This window comes from Anser anser, assembly GCF_964211835.1.
Source record: "Anser anser genome assembly, chromosome: 2".
Classification (NCBI taxonomy): Eukaryota; Metazoa; Chordata; class Aves; order Anseriformes; family Anatidae; genus Anser; species Anser anser.
In genome coordinates, this window is record NC_139721.1 from 51545524 (window position 1) to 51561363 (window position 15840).

General features: G+C 36.6%; 1 protein-coding gene across 2 annotated transcripts in view; it reads left to right on the top strand.

The window, feature by feature from the left end:
* SMCHD1 (structural maintenance of chromosomes flexible hinge domain containing 1) overlaps positions 1 to 15840 on the top strand; it is an 83369-nt gene that overhangs the window by 49428 nt on the left and 18101 nt on the right. For both annotated transcript variants that reach the window (XM_083823952.1, XM_083823953.1), the window contains exons 31-36: positions 3147 to 3226; positions 5958 to 6115; positions 9808 to 9923; positions 10371 to 10432; positions 13547 to 13634; positions 14028 to 14159. In XM_083823952.1, coding sequence (XP_083680078.1) covers positions 3147 to 3226; positions 5958 to 6115; positions 9808 to 9923; positions 10371 to 10432; positions 13547 to 13634; positions 14028 to 14159 — 636 coding nt within the window. The remainder of the gene's footprint in view (positions 1 to 3146; positions 3227 to 5957; positions 6116 to 9807; positions 9924 to 10370; positions 10433 to 13546; positions 13635 to 14027; positions 14160 to 15840) is intronic.

The window sequence follows — 15840 nt, forward strand, 5'->3', positions numbered from 1 at the left end:
ATAACGTTATGTTCCAAAGGGGCAACCAAATCATTTTTATCTTGTGGTTCTTTGTTCATGGTTAATGAATGTATGGCTAGTGGCCTACACATTCAGCACCTATTCAGCAGGTCTCCACCCCACCTAATTATCTCTGAGAAGAGCGTTCTATAAACCAAATTAAAACAATGAGGATGCAATATCTAACCCAGAGTTAAGCAGTTAGTATGCTATTTGTGAGTGAGGTATAAGTGTCAGATGGCCCGCACATTGGTCTATACAAAGAAAGGAGTTTGACAGAATACTTAATGAATTAACATTTTATTTCAAATTATTGGGGGAAAAAATGCCAAACTGTCAAATTTTCCTAACTGTTGATGCAGCAACTGTTATATTTAATTTGTATGTTATCAATACAGATATATTCATGCATCTCTGGACACGACCTTTTTCATGCAGGGCTGGCCCTGGTCTCTTTTTATTCATGCTTGCCATAAATTTGTCTCAAAATATTATTTCTCTAAAAATACGCAACAGCCAGGGACTTTCTTTTATTTACCCCTCAAGAACTATTCCACAGCCTCAACCTTCTCCCCAGTTTAGTTATACTACTATTACTTATTTTCGTTGTTGGTTTTTATTATATTTTTTATTATTATCTAGGAAATTTCTTTACATCTTGAAAGTTTTTCTTCTGGCTCTTTTAAATATCTTGCCATAGAAGCTTGCCTCATAGTTTGTGATTTTTTTTTTGTTTGTCCCTTCTGCTGCATTTATGATGGCAGCTGCAGCTCCCTGAGGCTTCTAGCTAGGTTTTTCTTGAGAAAACATACCTTGACCGTAACACTGTATCTAAGCAGAGAGACATTGTGGTGGTATGCTCAGACATTCAGACATTGTGCCTTTCTCCAGGGAGGACCAGCAACATGTCTTAGAAACGGTCTTCATCCCAGCTGAATGTGCTGAGGAGAAAATGAAAGCCAAGGTCAATCGTTGTTCTAATGCATCTGTTACAATGCACTCTCCTGGAGTTTAGCAACAGCAGTACCATTTCTGAGTGATACTCTTATACATTAGTAGAGCAACTAGCTGCATATTTGCTCAACAGACATCAGATCCATTTCATGATTATCTTTGAGAACCTCTTCAGAGAACTGTCTTTCCTTGGCATTTCAAATAGTTTGTATGTGCGGTCTCCCAAAGGAAACGAGAAGTTTCTAGGAACCGAAATTCTCAAATAAGCCGTCTGTCTATATTTCACATCCCATCCTCTAAGACTCCTAAACCTGGTATTATGTGGTTGCAGCATGCATTTTCTGTACTCCATTCTGTATGCTATAGGTCCAGAACTGAATGAGTATGGCTGAACAGAAACTCTCCAAACTCGTATGGGCACCCAACAGTGGAAATGAACAAATCACCAGTTTCTGTGAAAATTAAAATTTCTATTCTGTAATGTACAGTGATTTCAAATATGAATCATTCTGTTAGCTGAATATAGTTTTCAGAAAAGTATATTAAATATATGGCAATTTTCTTAGCTTTTCTAGAAAATCACAATATCTTTACGGTGCTGCCTGCCTCTTAAACCATTGAGCACACATTTTTTTGCCATTGCCTTTCTGTGGGGAAATGGTTGGATAAATTCATGCTTCCATAGCTGATCCATTATCAGTCAACTTTCACTTTTTTTTTTTTTTTTTGCTAAAGTAGTTTCATTCATGTAAATTATTGACATGAGATTTGGAAAAGAAAATAATTTTGGAAGAAGATTGCCTACTTCACATATTCTGAAAGTACTGTTTTTGTGTAAGTGGGCACTAGACATGTAGTCTTCTGAAATTTGTGCTGAAATAGCAAAGGGAAAGCAATTTAATGCCAAATGCTGTTCAGATAAGGACAATCTTTTGCATGATATTGTTGTGTTACATCATTGATGTAAAAAGTTGATTTCCCTCTTTAGAGAGGAATTCATTATACGAGAACTCAGAATATATCCATGGCTTCCTTTGCTGTCCTCTAAACTTTAAAGCTCCTATCTGAGGTTCTTCTGATACACTGACAAGGTATTTCTTAGGTAAGGCTAAGATAGCGTGTACACGTGTGTGTGCATGCACATTTTCAAAAAAAGTAGCTTCTACTTAAAGAACATGTTAGTGTTCACCTGTTTCTCTCAGAGGACAGGCATTCTGCATCTCCTATCCTGGCAGCAATAATTTCAAAAGTTTCTGATTCATGGGGAAAGTGAAGTGATAGCTTCTCTGCCATTTAATTTGCAAGGACAAGTGTAACTTAATGGTACTGCCAATCATAAGATTTCACTTTCAGTGCTGGGAGAGTAAGTGTGGCAAAGACAGAGAGCACACAGAAAAATGCACTTTGAAGAACACCAGCGAGTAAAGGGGAGTTATTTTATAACAACGAGATTCAGCCAGAATTTCTTGAAAGCAGAAGTCCCATTGACTTCAAAGTACTTTTAGCCAAACCTATTTAATGTATGAGGTAAACAGGAGACGTGTAAGGCATTTGTGCTGTTTTTCTAAAACAATGCTGACAAGAAGTTAACTATCATTATTAGTGTTCGGTTAAATGCAGTTTCTTTTGGTATAGAGGTTAGTTTTTGTTTGTTGTTAAGTTTTGATTAATGAGGTAGTTGTCATAACATTTTTCTCTAGGTTGTCTAGCAATCCTTTTGGCAGTTTGACGGGATTGGGAAAAGGGAGGATAGACACAGATGTTTTAGTTTATATCATTCTGTAATTTTTTCTACCCAGGAATCTCTGTGCAGGCTAGAAAAACACTGAGAGGGATCAAACAGTTTGTAGAAGGTTTTAAAATCTGAAAATAGATTAGCAGGTATTATGGGTGACGTTATCAGTAGCAGTTAAAGAAATAACATTTGTAAAATATTTAAACATGTTAATGAACAAAAATATCCTAGTTTAGATAAAGTGATTGTCTTCAAAAACTGGCAGAGAAAATTCTGAAACCTCTTAATATCATATTCTTAAGAGTGTATCTTTCCCTAATTTAGAGTGCAAAAATTCAAAGCAACTGTTGCTCAAATGGAAAGACAGTATGTAGGCAAATGAGGTATACATTTTATTTTAAGACTTGATACTACTTCTGTGTCATTGAAAGAATAAAAAAAATATTTTTTTTGACAGATTGTTTCTTCAAACCAGCTACATAAAACAGATGAAAATGGTAGGGCTAACCTGGGAGTTATTAGTATTCATGCACCTAGGTAAGTAGTGAAAACTATGTGGAAAAACTGAATTCTGAAATGTCGCTTGCTAGATGTATTTAAGCTGCGCATTTCATAAAGTACCTACAAGGAATTCATCTACAGCTGAGGTCAAACATTTATTATTTAGATGCCGGTGGAAGGCCAGTTAGTGAACTTTAAGAAATTAAGTGCGTAACTAAATAAAATTGAATAGCTTTTTCTTTGGTCTTCTGAAAAGCTGCTGCTCTAATTTCCTGAATTCTAGGATTTCCGGTCATGATAAAACACAGCCTATAATTGCCAACCTGTACCTAGTGTACATGGTACCATTTAAAATGTTTGAAATATATAGCCTTTGGGTGACCAGAACTAGACGTAATGCTTTTAAAATAGGAACGTGTTTCAGAAGTGTTGAAATTCCACTTACTCTGGGTGCTAACCAGTGTTTTAAAGGAGTAGATAAATTGTCCTAAAGAATTTGAGGAAAAAAAATAATCCAAAACCAAAAATATTTTCTTACTTGCAACAGAGCTAATGAAGCTTCATTTCCTGCGGCTTTGTGTCCTGCACCTCCTGCTTCTTCATGTCAGTCTCCCCGTCTCCCCTTTGCACTCGTATGTCCCATCTGTCTTTTCAAATCCATTATTCCTCTTTCTGTTCACAGTTCTGCTACCCAGTTCCTGTATCCCTAAGGCCCACCTGATGACACTAGAGTGTTTTCCTGCATCTTACTGTTTTGTCTTGCTGGTTAGGCATGATTCAGAACAAGCTATATCTAGTTTGGGGTTTATATGTGATTATTTTTGAAGTGGATAGTACACCTGTGTTACTGATCAGAAAAGTTGCTTTTTCTTCAGAGGAGAAGATGGCTACAAAGATGGGGAAGGGTCTGGAGGACAAGATGTATGAGGAGCGGCTGAGGCCCCTTGGTTTGCTCAGCCCAGAGCAGAGCAGGCTGAGGGGAGGCCTCATGGCGGCCTGCAGCTCCCTCACGAGGGGAGCAGAGGGGCAGGCGCTGAGCTCTGCTCTCTGGGGACAGCGACAGGACCCGAGGGAACGGCATGGGGCTGGGACAGGGGAGGGTCAGGCTGGGTGTTGGGGAAAGGTTCTTCATGCAGAGGCACTGGGACGGGCTCCCCAGGACAGTGGTCATGGCACTGAGCCTGCTGGAGTTCAAGAAGTGTTTGGACAACTCTCTCAGACATCTAGGGTGATTTTTGGGGTAGTCCTGTGTGGAGCTAGGAGTTGGACTCAGTGATCCTTGTGGGTCCCTTCCAATTCGGGATATTCTGTGGTTCTATGACTGCAGGCTCTTTCTTCTAGCCACCTAGCATTTTCTCGGAAGCTGTAGTGATATGATTTCTGTTCTGCATTTCCATTTCCTCAGTTGTAATTCCAGCTACCCTACACATTCTTTCTGGCCTTTTAGAACTTCAGTCCCTCCATCCTTTCAGTTAACTTTTGAATCAACTGGCTAGTTTCAGCTGGAAATGTATTGCCTAAACCTTGTTTTCTTACGGAAATGAGCTGAAGGCTACATTTTTGGTTTTCATTTTTGCAGTAAATTCTCAAGAATGAGAATTCGTAAGCATGCTTTTATAAAGCAAAAATTGAGATAGTTTTGTGTAATTATAGATAATATTTCATCCAAAAATCTAAAATATCACTGGTACCAATTAAATCTAGTACTTTTTTGTGTTTTGAAGATTCTTTACTGGCTGACGAGACAAGAAATAGAGGTTAATCTGCCTGTTGTAGAGAGGTCTTATGTATATCATGAGAAAAGTGTATTGACTGTTTTGTTACAAGTACTTTTTTTAAAAAAAAACACTAACCCAGAAGAGAAATACTGATTAAAAATTAGTAATGCTTAGCTCATAGGAGCTTTTCTTACAAGACTAGGTTGGCTTTAGGTAGTTTAGAAGCTAGCACTAAGTACTTGTTCTTAAATTTTTGAAGTATTTTATGCCAGTTAATATTTTCGTATTCATATCTACAGGATTTTTTCTATAATGTTGTTTTACATTTGGAAGAAAATATTTTAAATGCTATTGATGGTGCTCAGTGTGTTTGTAATGCTCACATCTTGATGGATGGTAAATATTAGTTATCAATATATTACTGGAGGTTAGAAACAGGTGTGTTCAGTGGTAACACCCTACTTTTTATAGCATGATCAAAACTGGCTGGGGAGTACAGTCACTGTTTAGTCAAATGTGTTAATCCCAGTTCTGTTTAAAAAACATAAATTTCTAGTTCTTAATACTTTAAAAAATGGGTTATTATATAGCAGTGCAGCGGAGTCGTTATGTACTTGTAATGCACTTTGCTAGATGTGAATTGTACACAAATTCACTCTTTGGAAATTGTCAAAGCAGAATGCTCCTCAGACAGCATTTCAGTTAGTTATGCTTGCTTTCCGCTTTACTGTCTTCTGAAACATAAAGCTGCAGTTGCTAGCATTTTAAAGATAAGCAATGAAATGATCAAACTAATGAAATATTTGAAATTAAATTTAATAAACTAATATCTTAAGATATTAAAACTATTATTTTACTTCATTCAAGTGTTTCTAGCTTTGCATTAACACTTATGTTTTTTCTTCCCTTTACTACTGATAACTTGAAGTTCTTTTCAGATTTTGTTTTTTTATGCTTTCATGTACATGATTCCGATTTGATGTATGTTGAAAATTGCCTTTTCAGAAGAGGTATTTTATAATGGTTTTTATGATTTCTGTATGTTTCAGGGGAGAGCACATTTTACAGGTTAAAGCTTCATACAACAAGATCACATTAGATTGTCCAATAATTACATTAAATGTCCTGCCTGATCCTGAGAAACCTGTCCGCTTGAATGTTAAATATGACAAAAATGCTTCTTTTCCAGCAGGAGGTACCTTCCCTGGTAAGTATAAGGATTCTTTGGTGGAAACAAGTCACTCAAAAGTTTTGTAAACCCATGAGAACTATTTTGGTGATTCTCCTGGTGTTGTTTCTTATTTTGTGTCTGTCTGTGTGTCTGCATGTCTCAGTTTTTTGTAAAAGCCATATCTAAGATGCCTCTATAACGTTTGGAGAGAAAAGACTTGCACATTTTCTATGAAAGCACTTAAAAAAAACCTCTTGTTTTATCTGTCTGTAAATAGTAAAAGTAGAGAACCTCTTCTTTATCCATAGTGAAATGCCATATTTCAGGTTTTGATTCCCAAAAGATGATCTGAGCTTGGTATTGCATTTTTTCCCTCATCTGATTTTGAGGTTAATGGTAACAAAGGAGGTAGCTTTGAAATTATATGCCATCTGTAAGGCAAGAGGAACCAAAAGTGAACCAAAACGAGTACACCAGAGACAGTCCAAAATACTTTTCTCTCCTGATGTATTCCCATATGAAAGGATGATCTTTGCCTTCAAACTAAGGTTGATGAGTCATAAAACAAACAAAAAAAAGTCTCATGTTTTACGTCCAGTGATATTCACAATAAAGAAAACAGACAATGAAGAGCAAGGTATGACAGTGTGAAAACGTCTTTTGCTAAAAGCAAAAAAGAATTTGAAACTCATGCCTTTCATAAGGAAACTTTGGCATGATTAAGGGAACTATATTAACTAATTCAGCTATTTCAGGTGAGAGGTCTTCTCTAAGAAAACTATGGGAGATATTGTTCTTGATTTTGCCAGTGAATTTATATGAATTTATTAGCCCATCTTCAAAAAAAAAATCCTTTTTAGTTTGTAATAACCCAATTTGCAATATGAAACTACGATACAAAGATGTTATTCAGAAAGCTGAAGTCCTCTCTAAAGTTAAAGAGAAAGCAAGTAGATTCTGTTGTTTAAAATATAATACCATATTAAGGAAGGCAAAAAAGATGTTTTTAACAGTTTACTGGAATTATAAAAACAACACTTTATATTTGGGAAACCTGCTGTAGGCTTCTGAGCCAAGTGATGAAGCCTCAAATTTTGCTGTGAGAAATTAGATTAAATATTTGTCTCCTGAAAATGAGGGTAAAGTAGTTTCCAACCTAATAATTTTCCTTTTGATCCCATCCTTGGAAAGTATGCGTGTGCATCACATCTGAATCTTCAGTAGATGAGTTTTATACCTATTTGAAGAAGTAAATACTGACAAATTTCCTACACTGAATAGTATTCATACCTTCTCTTAAAATTGAAGGTGCAAAACAGGAATCAATTGATGCAAAAGCAGCTTGTAATTGACAGCAGGCATTAAAATAAACTTGAGATTGTTTCATTTTATGAGTTCAGAAACTAAAACAAACTCATTCTACACATCTTTTATACCATTGTAACCACCTGTCTTTCAGAACAGTGATGTTTTTATTATTATTATTTAAAGTATGTGCTGCTGGTATGACTGAAGAAGGTTCGTAATCAAGGGTAATTATACTGTCATAACTTGATCGGCTGGTGTTTTATGGAACAAGATTTTTGTGCTTTAAAATACTCTTCATGCAGAAATTATCTTGACTAAATTCACAAAGTGTTTTAGTTTTGCCTAATGAAGAAGCATCCTCTGGCTGTTTTTTCCCTATACTACAGGACAAAGAAAAATGAAATATTTTCCATTTTTAATGAATACATTAGTCTTAAGCACCACATTTGTATACATTTAATACCTGTCTCCTGAGTGTATAATAATTGGTGGTGAATAGATTGCTGTACTTTAATGTGTATTACTATAAAATGGTAGTATTATATAGATAACATTGCCCTGATTCTGTTGAATCAAGTCAGGAAGCGTAGCTTTTCTTCTGAGTATGAATTTGAGGCATTTTTGTTTTTACTTTTCACCATGGCCATCTCCTTGTGTTCTGAAGTTCTAAACTATCCTAGGTTTAAAGCTCTAGTTTGCAGCTCAGAACAAGACAGCTAGAGGACAGATTTTATGGTCCCTTATCTGCCTGTTTCCCAAAGTCCCTTGATTTTCTCTGCTTGTACTAATAGTTCTTAATTCTTTCACTTTTATTTTTTATTATTTTATCATTTTATTATTTATTTTTATTTATAGTGCATTTTATGTCTGTATATGTGTGTGTGTGTGTGTTGTGTAATTTTCCTGGGCACATGCAGACTTGTGACCTCTATTTCCCACTCTTTTCTTCTCTTCAAGGAGATCAAGTCTCTTGCTACTAATATATTTCTACATCTAAAACTTTAACTGTAAGCAGAGGTTTGTGTACTTGTAAGTTGGCTGCTTTCATGAGACAATAAAAAAGAGCAGCGTGTGAGTGAAGATAACTGTCACGCTTACTTCTTGATGTCTTTCATTGTTATAACGGAAATTGAAGCTACCTTGAAAGAGACTTCCACTTTATGGACAACATGGAAGAGTGTGCTTTTCAAACTTCCCTGAATCTACAGTGCTTGAAGATTTAAGTATAATAGAGAAGTTACCATTAATATTATAAATAAAATATTTTTCAAATGTAGCATATGCTGTATAAATAATCCAGGTTTTGAGAGAAGAGGAGAAAAAGATAATTTTAGGAGACAACATTTTACAATGTGATATTAAATTTTGATTGTGAAATTAGATAGTAAAATCCTTACTAACAGTTTGATATTTAATTAGCATCCTAAATATTAGATTTACTGGTGAATTCAGGTACACCAGGGAGCAGGCACTGTAATCTTGGAGGAAATCATGCATAATTTTTTTATGCACGTCAAAGCACAATCCTTCCTTAAAGTGCAAATTTCATTTCTACTTGAACAATGCAGCTTCAATTATGTGCTTGAAAGCTCCCCATAGCCATAGTGTCAAAGTGTTCAGTTCACATTTTCAGCTAGAGGAAGGGTAGCTTTTTTTTCCAAATCTTGTTTGGATTTCATTTCCTTCAGACTGCTAAATTTCCTGTGGAATGTATAGGGAAAGCTAAATTTTTCAGGTTGGGATTTAAAACTGCCAGTATTTTGACCACAGAATCAGTCAATAGTAAATGGAGGAGTGAAACATCCATATAGTTATAACAGATTAAAAGTCTGTGGTACTAGGCAGTAAGAAGTAGCAAAGCTAAGATTAAGGTTCATGGCCTGAGTCTTTTTTATTACAATGTGGCTAATAGGTGTAGAAAATTATAGTGGTCTTGGTACAGTCTCTGACCAACTACTGTGCCTTTTTATCCAGCAGTTCAATGGCTAAAGCACTTGTGAAGGAAGAGGGAGATCTGGATTTCCTGTCCTTGGAGGAAGAAATTGACTACTTATTTAGCTTAGTGGTTGTTCTTTCCTGAGAGCAAGAAACAATCTGGTTTGCTTTTGTTAAGGACAATAACCTGGAAAAGGCAGACGTGAATTTTTGAGTTTTTTTTTTTTTTAAGCAGTCATTGTATAAAGTAGGTGTTTTTTTTTTTTTTCCTGTGTAAGGATTGTTACCTGATCTAGTTACAGGTCTAGGGAGAGATGCATTTCCATGCATGGTTTCATATTTCTTGTTGTTTGGATTCTATTTGAAACGCGGGTTTCGTGTGTTTTTCTTCCAGGTAGGAAAGAGAACGAGAAATTCATCAAGGTTTGTCATCTTAATTTTGAATAAAAAATAATCCAGAAAAATTGCTTTCTTTCATTCTGCAGATTTTATGGTTAGTGTTCTTTCTGAAGACGACAATATTATCAAAAATATTAATCCAGCACGTATTTCTATGAAAATGTGGGAAGGACAGGGCAGTGGAACTAGGATACCAATTGATGTAAGTTGTCAAAACACTTTTTCAACATGGATATCAAAATGTTAGCATACGACAAACGTTTTTGTAGTGGGGGGCTTTCCTGTTTTTGACTTAGGTCAATATCCTGTTCTAGATTTTAAATAACTAGCAATACATATCAATCATATTTTTTTTTTTAACAATCTGCCCTGTTACAACTTGTTGGACTATTCAAATGTCAATACTATAGTAAGTACAGAAATGCTACTGCTCTGCAGGAGCAAAGTAATAGCAAGGAGATTATTAAAACTTGACACCCTTTTTTGCAGAGTCCCAGGATTAAAAATATGAAACTAGCATCTAAATTGTAGGTGATCTCATTGAATTACTATGATGTCAGTATTACGAATTATTAAGATTGACAGCATATTACAAGTAAGGTACTTAAACTTTCAAGTATGTTATATTAAATTTTTTGCATCTTTTCAGGTTACAACATTTAGCTGTAGTAAAGTGAAGGATGACAAGGAAGATGGCTTCTTTTATTTCAGGTACAGCAGCATTTATTTTATAATTACCGATGCAGAATATTGTACAAAATACAGTTTTAGTTTTTATAACAATCTGTTAAAGAATTAGTACAATGCAATGCTATGAAATGTTAAAAGATATTAGCATGTTGTGATGAGTGTGAGGATTGTATTCTTCCCAAAATGTATGTGACACTTGTTTAATCTGAGAAAAGGAAAGAGTCTAAGGTAATATATTAGAATACATGATGAGAAATGCTAGCAATGCAAGGACAGTATATTCCACTCAAGCTTCTTAGTTGTCTATTAACATTCCTTAGTTATTTTCAGCATAATGTTCAACTGCTGTAGAATTGCTGGCTGGAAAAAGTAGACTTAATTAACTCTGATTAAGCACCTTCTGTAACTGTTAGTCTTGAACCGTGAGTTTGGCCTTGGTGGCTTAGTGGTCTTTCCTTCGGTCACATAGTCTAGATAGTGTCTTAGATAACCAGCAGGAGAATTAGAGTTCATGAAAAGCTGCTTGCTGATTGCCACATCTACTGTTGTCAGGCATGCTACAGGATCAGTTGAATAGTTGTGGTGTTGGCTGTTGCTTCAAGCTCTTGCCTCCTGTTTTTAGACTTCCCTTCTGTTTTTAGAAAACAGACCTTAAGATCAACTGCATGCAGCAGGTACCACTGTTGCACAGCTGATCTGGTTCCTGCATCAGAGGAGCAGATGCTGCTGCAGCTCAGCTATGGCAAGATTCCAGGACCATCTGAGTGGCAGCACTGTCAGAGATGATAAGGGAGTTTCCCAAGCTGCCTCTCAACTGTGGCTCTTCTTCCTTTCAAAAGGCACATAATAGAGACCAGGAGGCCAGATGTCAAATTTGTTATCCTTGGGAATCTATGTTGTTTTCAAGACCTTGGCCGTGACTGCTGTATCCTACCATTAGGTCTTTAACACTTTGTTTTCCTGGGGAGCAGGTTAGCTGAGGCTTAAATCCAAGGTTCTGATACACAGCGTAAATGTACTTCCATCTGTAAATCCCTGTGTCATACTCAGCCAAGAAAAAAAATGGGAAAAGCAGTTGATTCAACCTTCATTTACTCAGTCTTTTTAGCTTCTCAGATATGGTACAGCAATGTAATGTATGTATATATGAAGATTTCCATCTGAGAAATTGCAACTAATTCAGAAAACTGCAGTACATCTCAACTGGAATTGTATTTAGGCAAGACATTTCGAATCTTTACTAAAGTCTCAGTCTTTACCTTAAAGGCACTCAAGATTCCAAAGCCTTGTGATGCTGAGTTTGACGGTTGTAGCAAAAGAAGACTCTCCAGAATAAGGATATAGTTTTGCTTTTAACAGAACAGAGCTTTCTCAGCAGCTAGTCCAAGGTTACAAAATGAAATTCTCCAAAAAATGAGGATTACTGAAAAATTTATGCCAAGCAGAAGGTGTGTTTCTGACCCTGCTCATTCTGAGAAATGCTTAGTAATGAGTGTAGTTCAAACACATGAAACCCTTGAAACATTATCAAAACAAGACGCTTTGTGTTGCGTATTTGTACCTCCAGAAAAGAAATACACGTCGCATTCACCTACATGGTGCTTCTCACAGAGGAAGCATATAGTAGATAGACGTGTTATAAATTAACCCACACAGAGCTCAATAAGGAATTTTAAAAATCTTGACATTGCTCCCTTAGATTACTAGTTAGCTACAAATGTACAGAATTAAAACTCCTTACCTTTCTGAAAGATTTGAGAAAACTAGCAGTAGATAGACACTTCTCATTAGCAGCACTTTTAGGAAAGTGCATATTGTTCACTGCTACCAGTGCTTGTGGTTTCTCTCTAGTTTTTATGTCCTTGGCATAGTCACTGATGGGTTATCGTCTGCTGGATGCTAGATCAATAATAGGGGTGCCCCTTTCAACTTGGTTGCAGCCTTTCAGCTTTCATAGCAACAGTGCAATTGATTCTTTTTCTAAAGCTTATGCCTGATAAGATGGTGTTCGGCCACCCCAAGATCCTTAGCAGATTGTTTACTACTCAGTAATACTGTAAGTCTTAACCCAGATAAAATGCAGAAAAGAAGGTAGAATTGTTTCTGTTCTATATGGAAGACAAAAAGTCATGCCCCTTTCCAGAGATAGGTAAAGCTTTGAGATTTTACTTTTTACAAATGAAGCATTCCAGGGAATCTTGCACCTTACTCTTTTCCAAACGAATTAAGAGGAAACAAATTGTTTACTGTTACTGTCAAAACAGATAAAATGTATGTTGAAAGCAATAATCACATTAGCCAATTCAAGAGCGTCATAAGTCATCTTCCCAGAACAATGCCTGAATCTTGGTTAGAGGCTGTGGTTGTATCTCCTCAAAGGTCTCTAAATATTTGTAAGTCATTGCTATCCATTGGAAGACTTCAGCATTCTTCCACATACTGTGTTGCCTTCCTTGCTAGGTGAAGTTCTGCTTCTATCAGCAGAAGTGCACATGTTTGTCTTCCCTTCATATTTTGATGATAGGGATTCCATGCCAGTAGTCGGCACTCCAAAACCCTCTAAGGTAGAATGAAAACTCTTTTCTGTCTCAATGTGCTCAACCTTGGCTGCTGTTGATGACCTAATTTTGTATGGTTTCTAAGTATCAGAAGGAATCAGCTATTCAGATATTACATAATCTCAAGCCCAATGATTGAATTTGGAAAGAAGCTGTTGTTGTTGTAGATACAAATATCTCTGTGCTCTGTTTCAGTAGCTTTCATTGAATTTCAGTAGAATTTCATTCAATTTCATTGAATTTCAGTAGAATTCATTGGATGGAAAGTAAAAACAGGGTAGACTGGCAGACTTCTGAATAATAGGGCCACAACATTCTGTCAACTCATGGATAAAAACTCTTTGAGGCAACTTTCCTCATCCAAGTTTCCAAAAACCTTATTCTAGAAGAGACGAGTTCTTTTGTGGCATTCTTGCTGAAGGTCATTATGGAGGAGTATTAAAATCTGTCATACATCAATAGAACTCTTATCTAGTTAGGAGGACTACTCAGAATTTCAATTGCTTGCATACTTACATACTTGTCACTTCAATATTTACTTGGTTTTGGTTGTGTTTTGTTTTCCGATTACTTTTAGGGATAAAGTGATTCCAGAGAGAGTGGGCACTTACAATATACAGTTTACTTTTGCAATGGATAAGACAAACATGCTCAGCAGTGACCAGGTATGAAAGTATAATTAATTACACGTAGCCAAGAACATGTAATACAGATCTGGGAGAAATACTATGATACTTCGTAGATTCAGAATGCAAATGCTTTCAGTTGTGAGTTATACAAAAAAAATTATACTTTTATTTTGAAATAGTGATTGATATCAAACTGATATTAAAACAAAATTTCAATAGCTTTTATAAGTAATCAGAAATAAAACTCCGTAATTTTTAACCTAGTACTGCTGCTTTATGGCCATCCTAAATTTATTTCTGACAGTAAATTTCACATGCTTTTGCATCGGTATTTTTTTAGCAACTAATGTGTGCAGGTGAATTGTGAATTATATCAGACTTTTCTTTGTTTTGTTTGTTTTATGTTATTCTTTTTCCCTTTTCTGCTAGATTGTAGTTGAAGTTGTACCTAATGACCCAGTACGCTTGTTACCTGATTCTTTACCAGCTACTCCAGCCGTTTCCAATGTCCGAACTGTTACTAGCCGTACACTGGTCAAGGATTTACACCTCCATGTAATGGTAACTATACTTTAATACAAAATCATAATTAGAGAAATGTGACTCCTCAAAATGTGTTAAGTTTTGCTGTAAGGCATTGCTATTCTCTTATGTTTTAATATATAAACGAATATGGTTAAAGCCATTAAATATATATTGTATTTTAAACAATTGAAAACGAATCTAAAAGTAGTTTTCATAGATTTAAATAAAAACATTTTTAAAATTTCTTTATCTGGTGACAACAGACATGGAGAATGCTGAGGTACTCAAAATTTTTTTTGCCTCAGTCTTCACTGGCTTCACTCTTCCCACATCTCTCGAGTCCCTCAAGTCCTTGAACCTCAAGGCAGGGACTCAAGTAACAAAGTCCCTTCCTCTGTGAGTGAAGATGAGGTTTGAGACTACCTCATCAACCTGAATATACAGAAGTCTATGGGACTCCATAAGATGCATCCAAGACCTTGAGGGAACTGGCTGATGCAGTTGCCAAACCACTCTCCATGATATTTGAAAGGCCGTGGCAGTCAGGTGGAGACACCAATAGCTGAGAAAAGGGAAGCATAACACCCATTTTTAAAAAGGATTGAAAGGAAAACGCTGGGAGCTACAGATCAGTCAGCCTCACCTCTATGTCCCTGAAGATCATGGAACAGATACCCTCCTGGAAGCTGCGTTAAGGCATTATGGAAGACATGGAGGGGATATGAGACAGCCAGCATGGCTTCACAAAGAGCAAATTGTGCCTGACCAATCTAGTGGCCTTCTGTGATGGAGTGACTTCATCAGTGGACAAAGAAAAAGCAACTGATGTCATCTAACTGGACTTCTGTAAGACCTTTAACACAGTCCCACACAACATCCTTGTCTCAAAATTGGAGACAGATGGATTTGAAGGGTGGACTATTCAGTGGATAAGAAATCGTCTGGATTGCTGCATCCAAAGAGTTGTGGTCAAGTATCTCAATGTCCAGTGATGAGTGCTGTCCTTCAGGGGTCTGTATTGGGACTGATACTGTTTAATATCTTTATCAGTGACATAGACAGTGGCATTGAATGTACCCTCAGTAGGTTTGGAGGCAACGCCAAGCTGAAGTTGACATTTCAGAGGGAAGGAATGCCATCCACAGGGACCTTGACGGGCTTGAGAGCTAGGCATATGCAAGCTTCATGAAGTTCAACAAGGTCAAGTGCAAGGTCCTGCACCTGGTTTGGGGCAATCCCAAATATCGATATGGACTGGGGGATGAATGGATTGAGAGCAGGTTTGCAGAGAAAGACTTCAGGGGTACTGGTGGATGAAAAATTGGAATAGAGTTGGCAGTGTGTGCTTGCAGCCCAGAAAGTGAATCATATCCTGGGCTGCATCAAAAAATGTGTGACCAGCAGGTTGAGGGAGGTGATTCTGCCCCTCTACTCTGCTCTTATGAGAACCACACCTAGAAGAGTCCTGCATCCAGGTCAGGGGCCCCCTGCACAAGAAGGATATCTGACTTGCTGTCAGGTATCTCAGTTGAAGTCCATTTCTTGCTGCAGGAAAAAAATGTCACAAGAATAAATTCTAGTGGGAAAACCCTGGAAAGGAACTTCTACTGTATATATTATTTTTGTTCAGGAGACAGTTTCTCATAGAATCTTCCATAACAAAAAATCAGGTTTCCTGAACTTCAAACATTCATATGTATATCTGGAGATTGCTTAC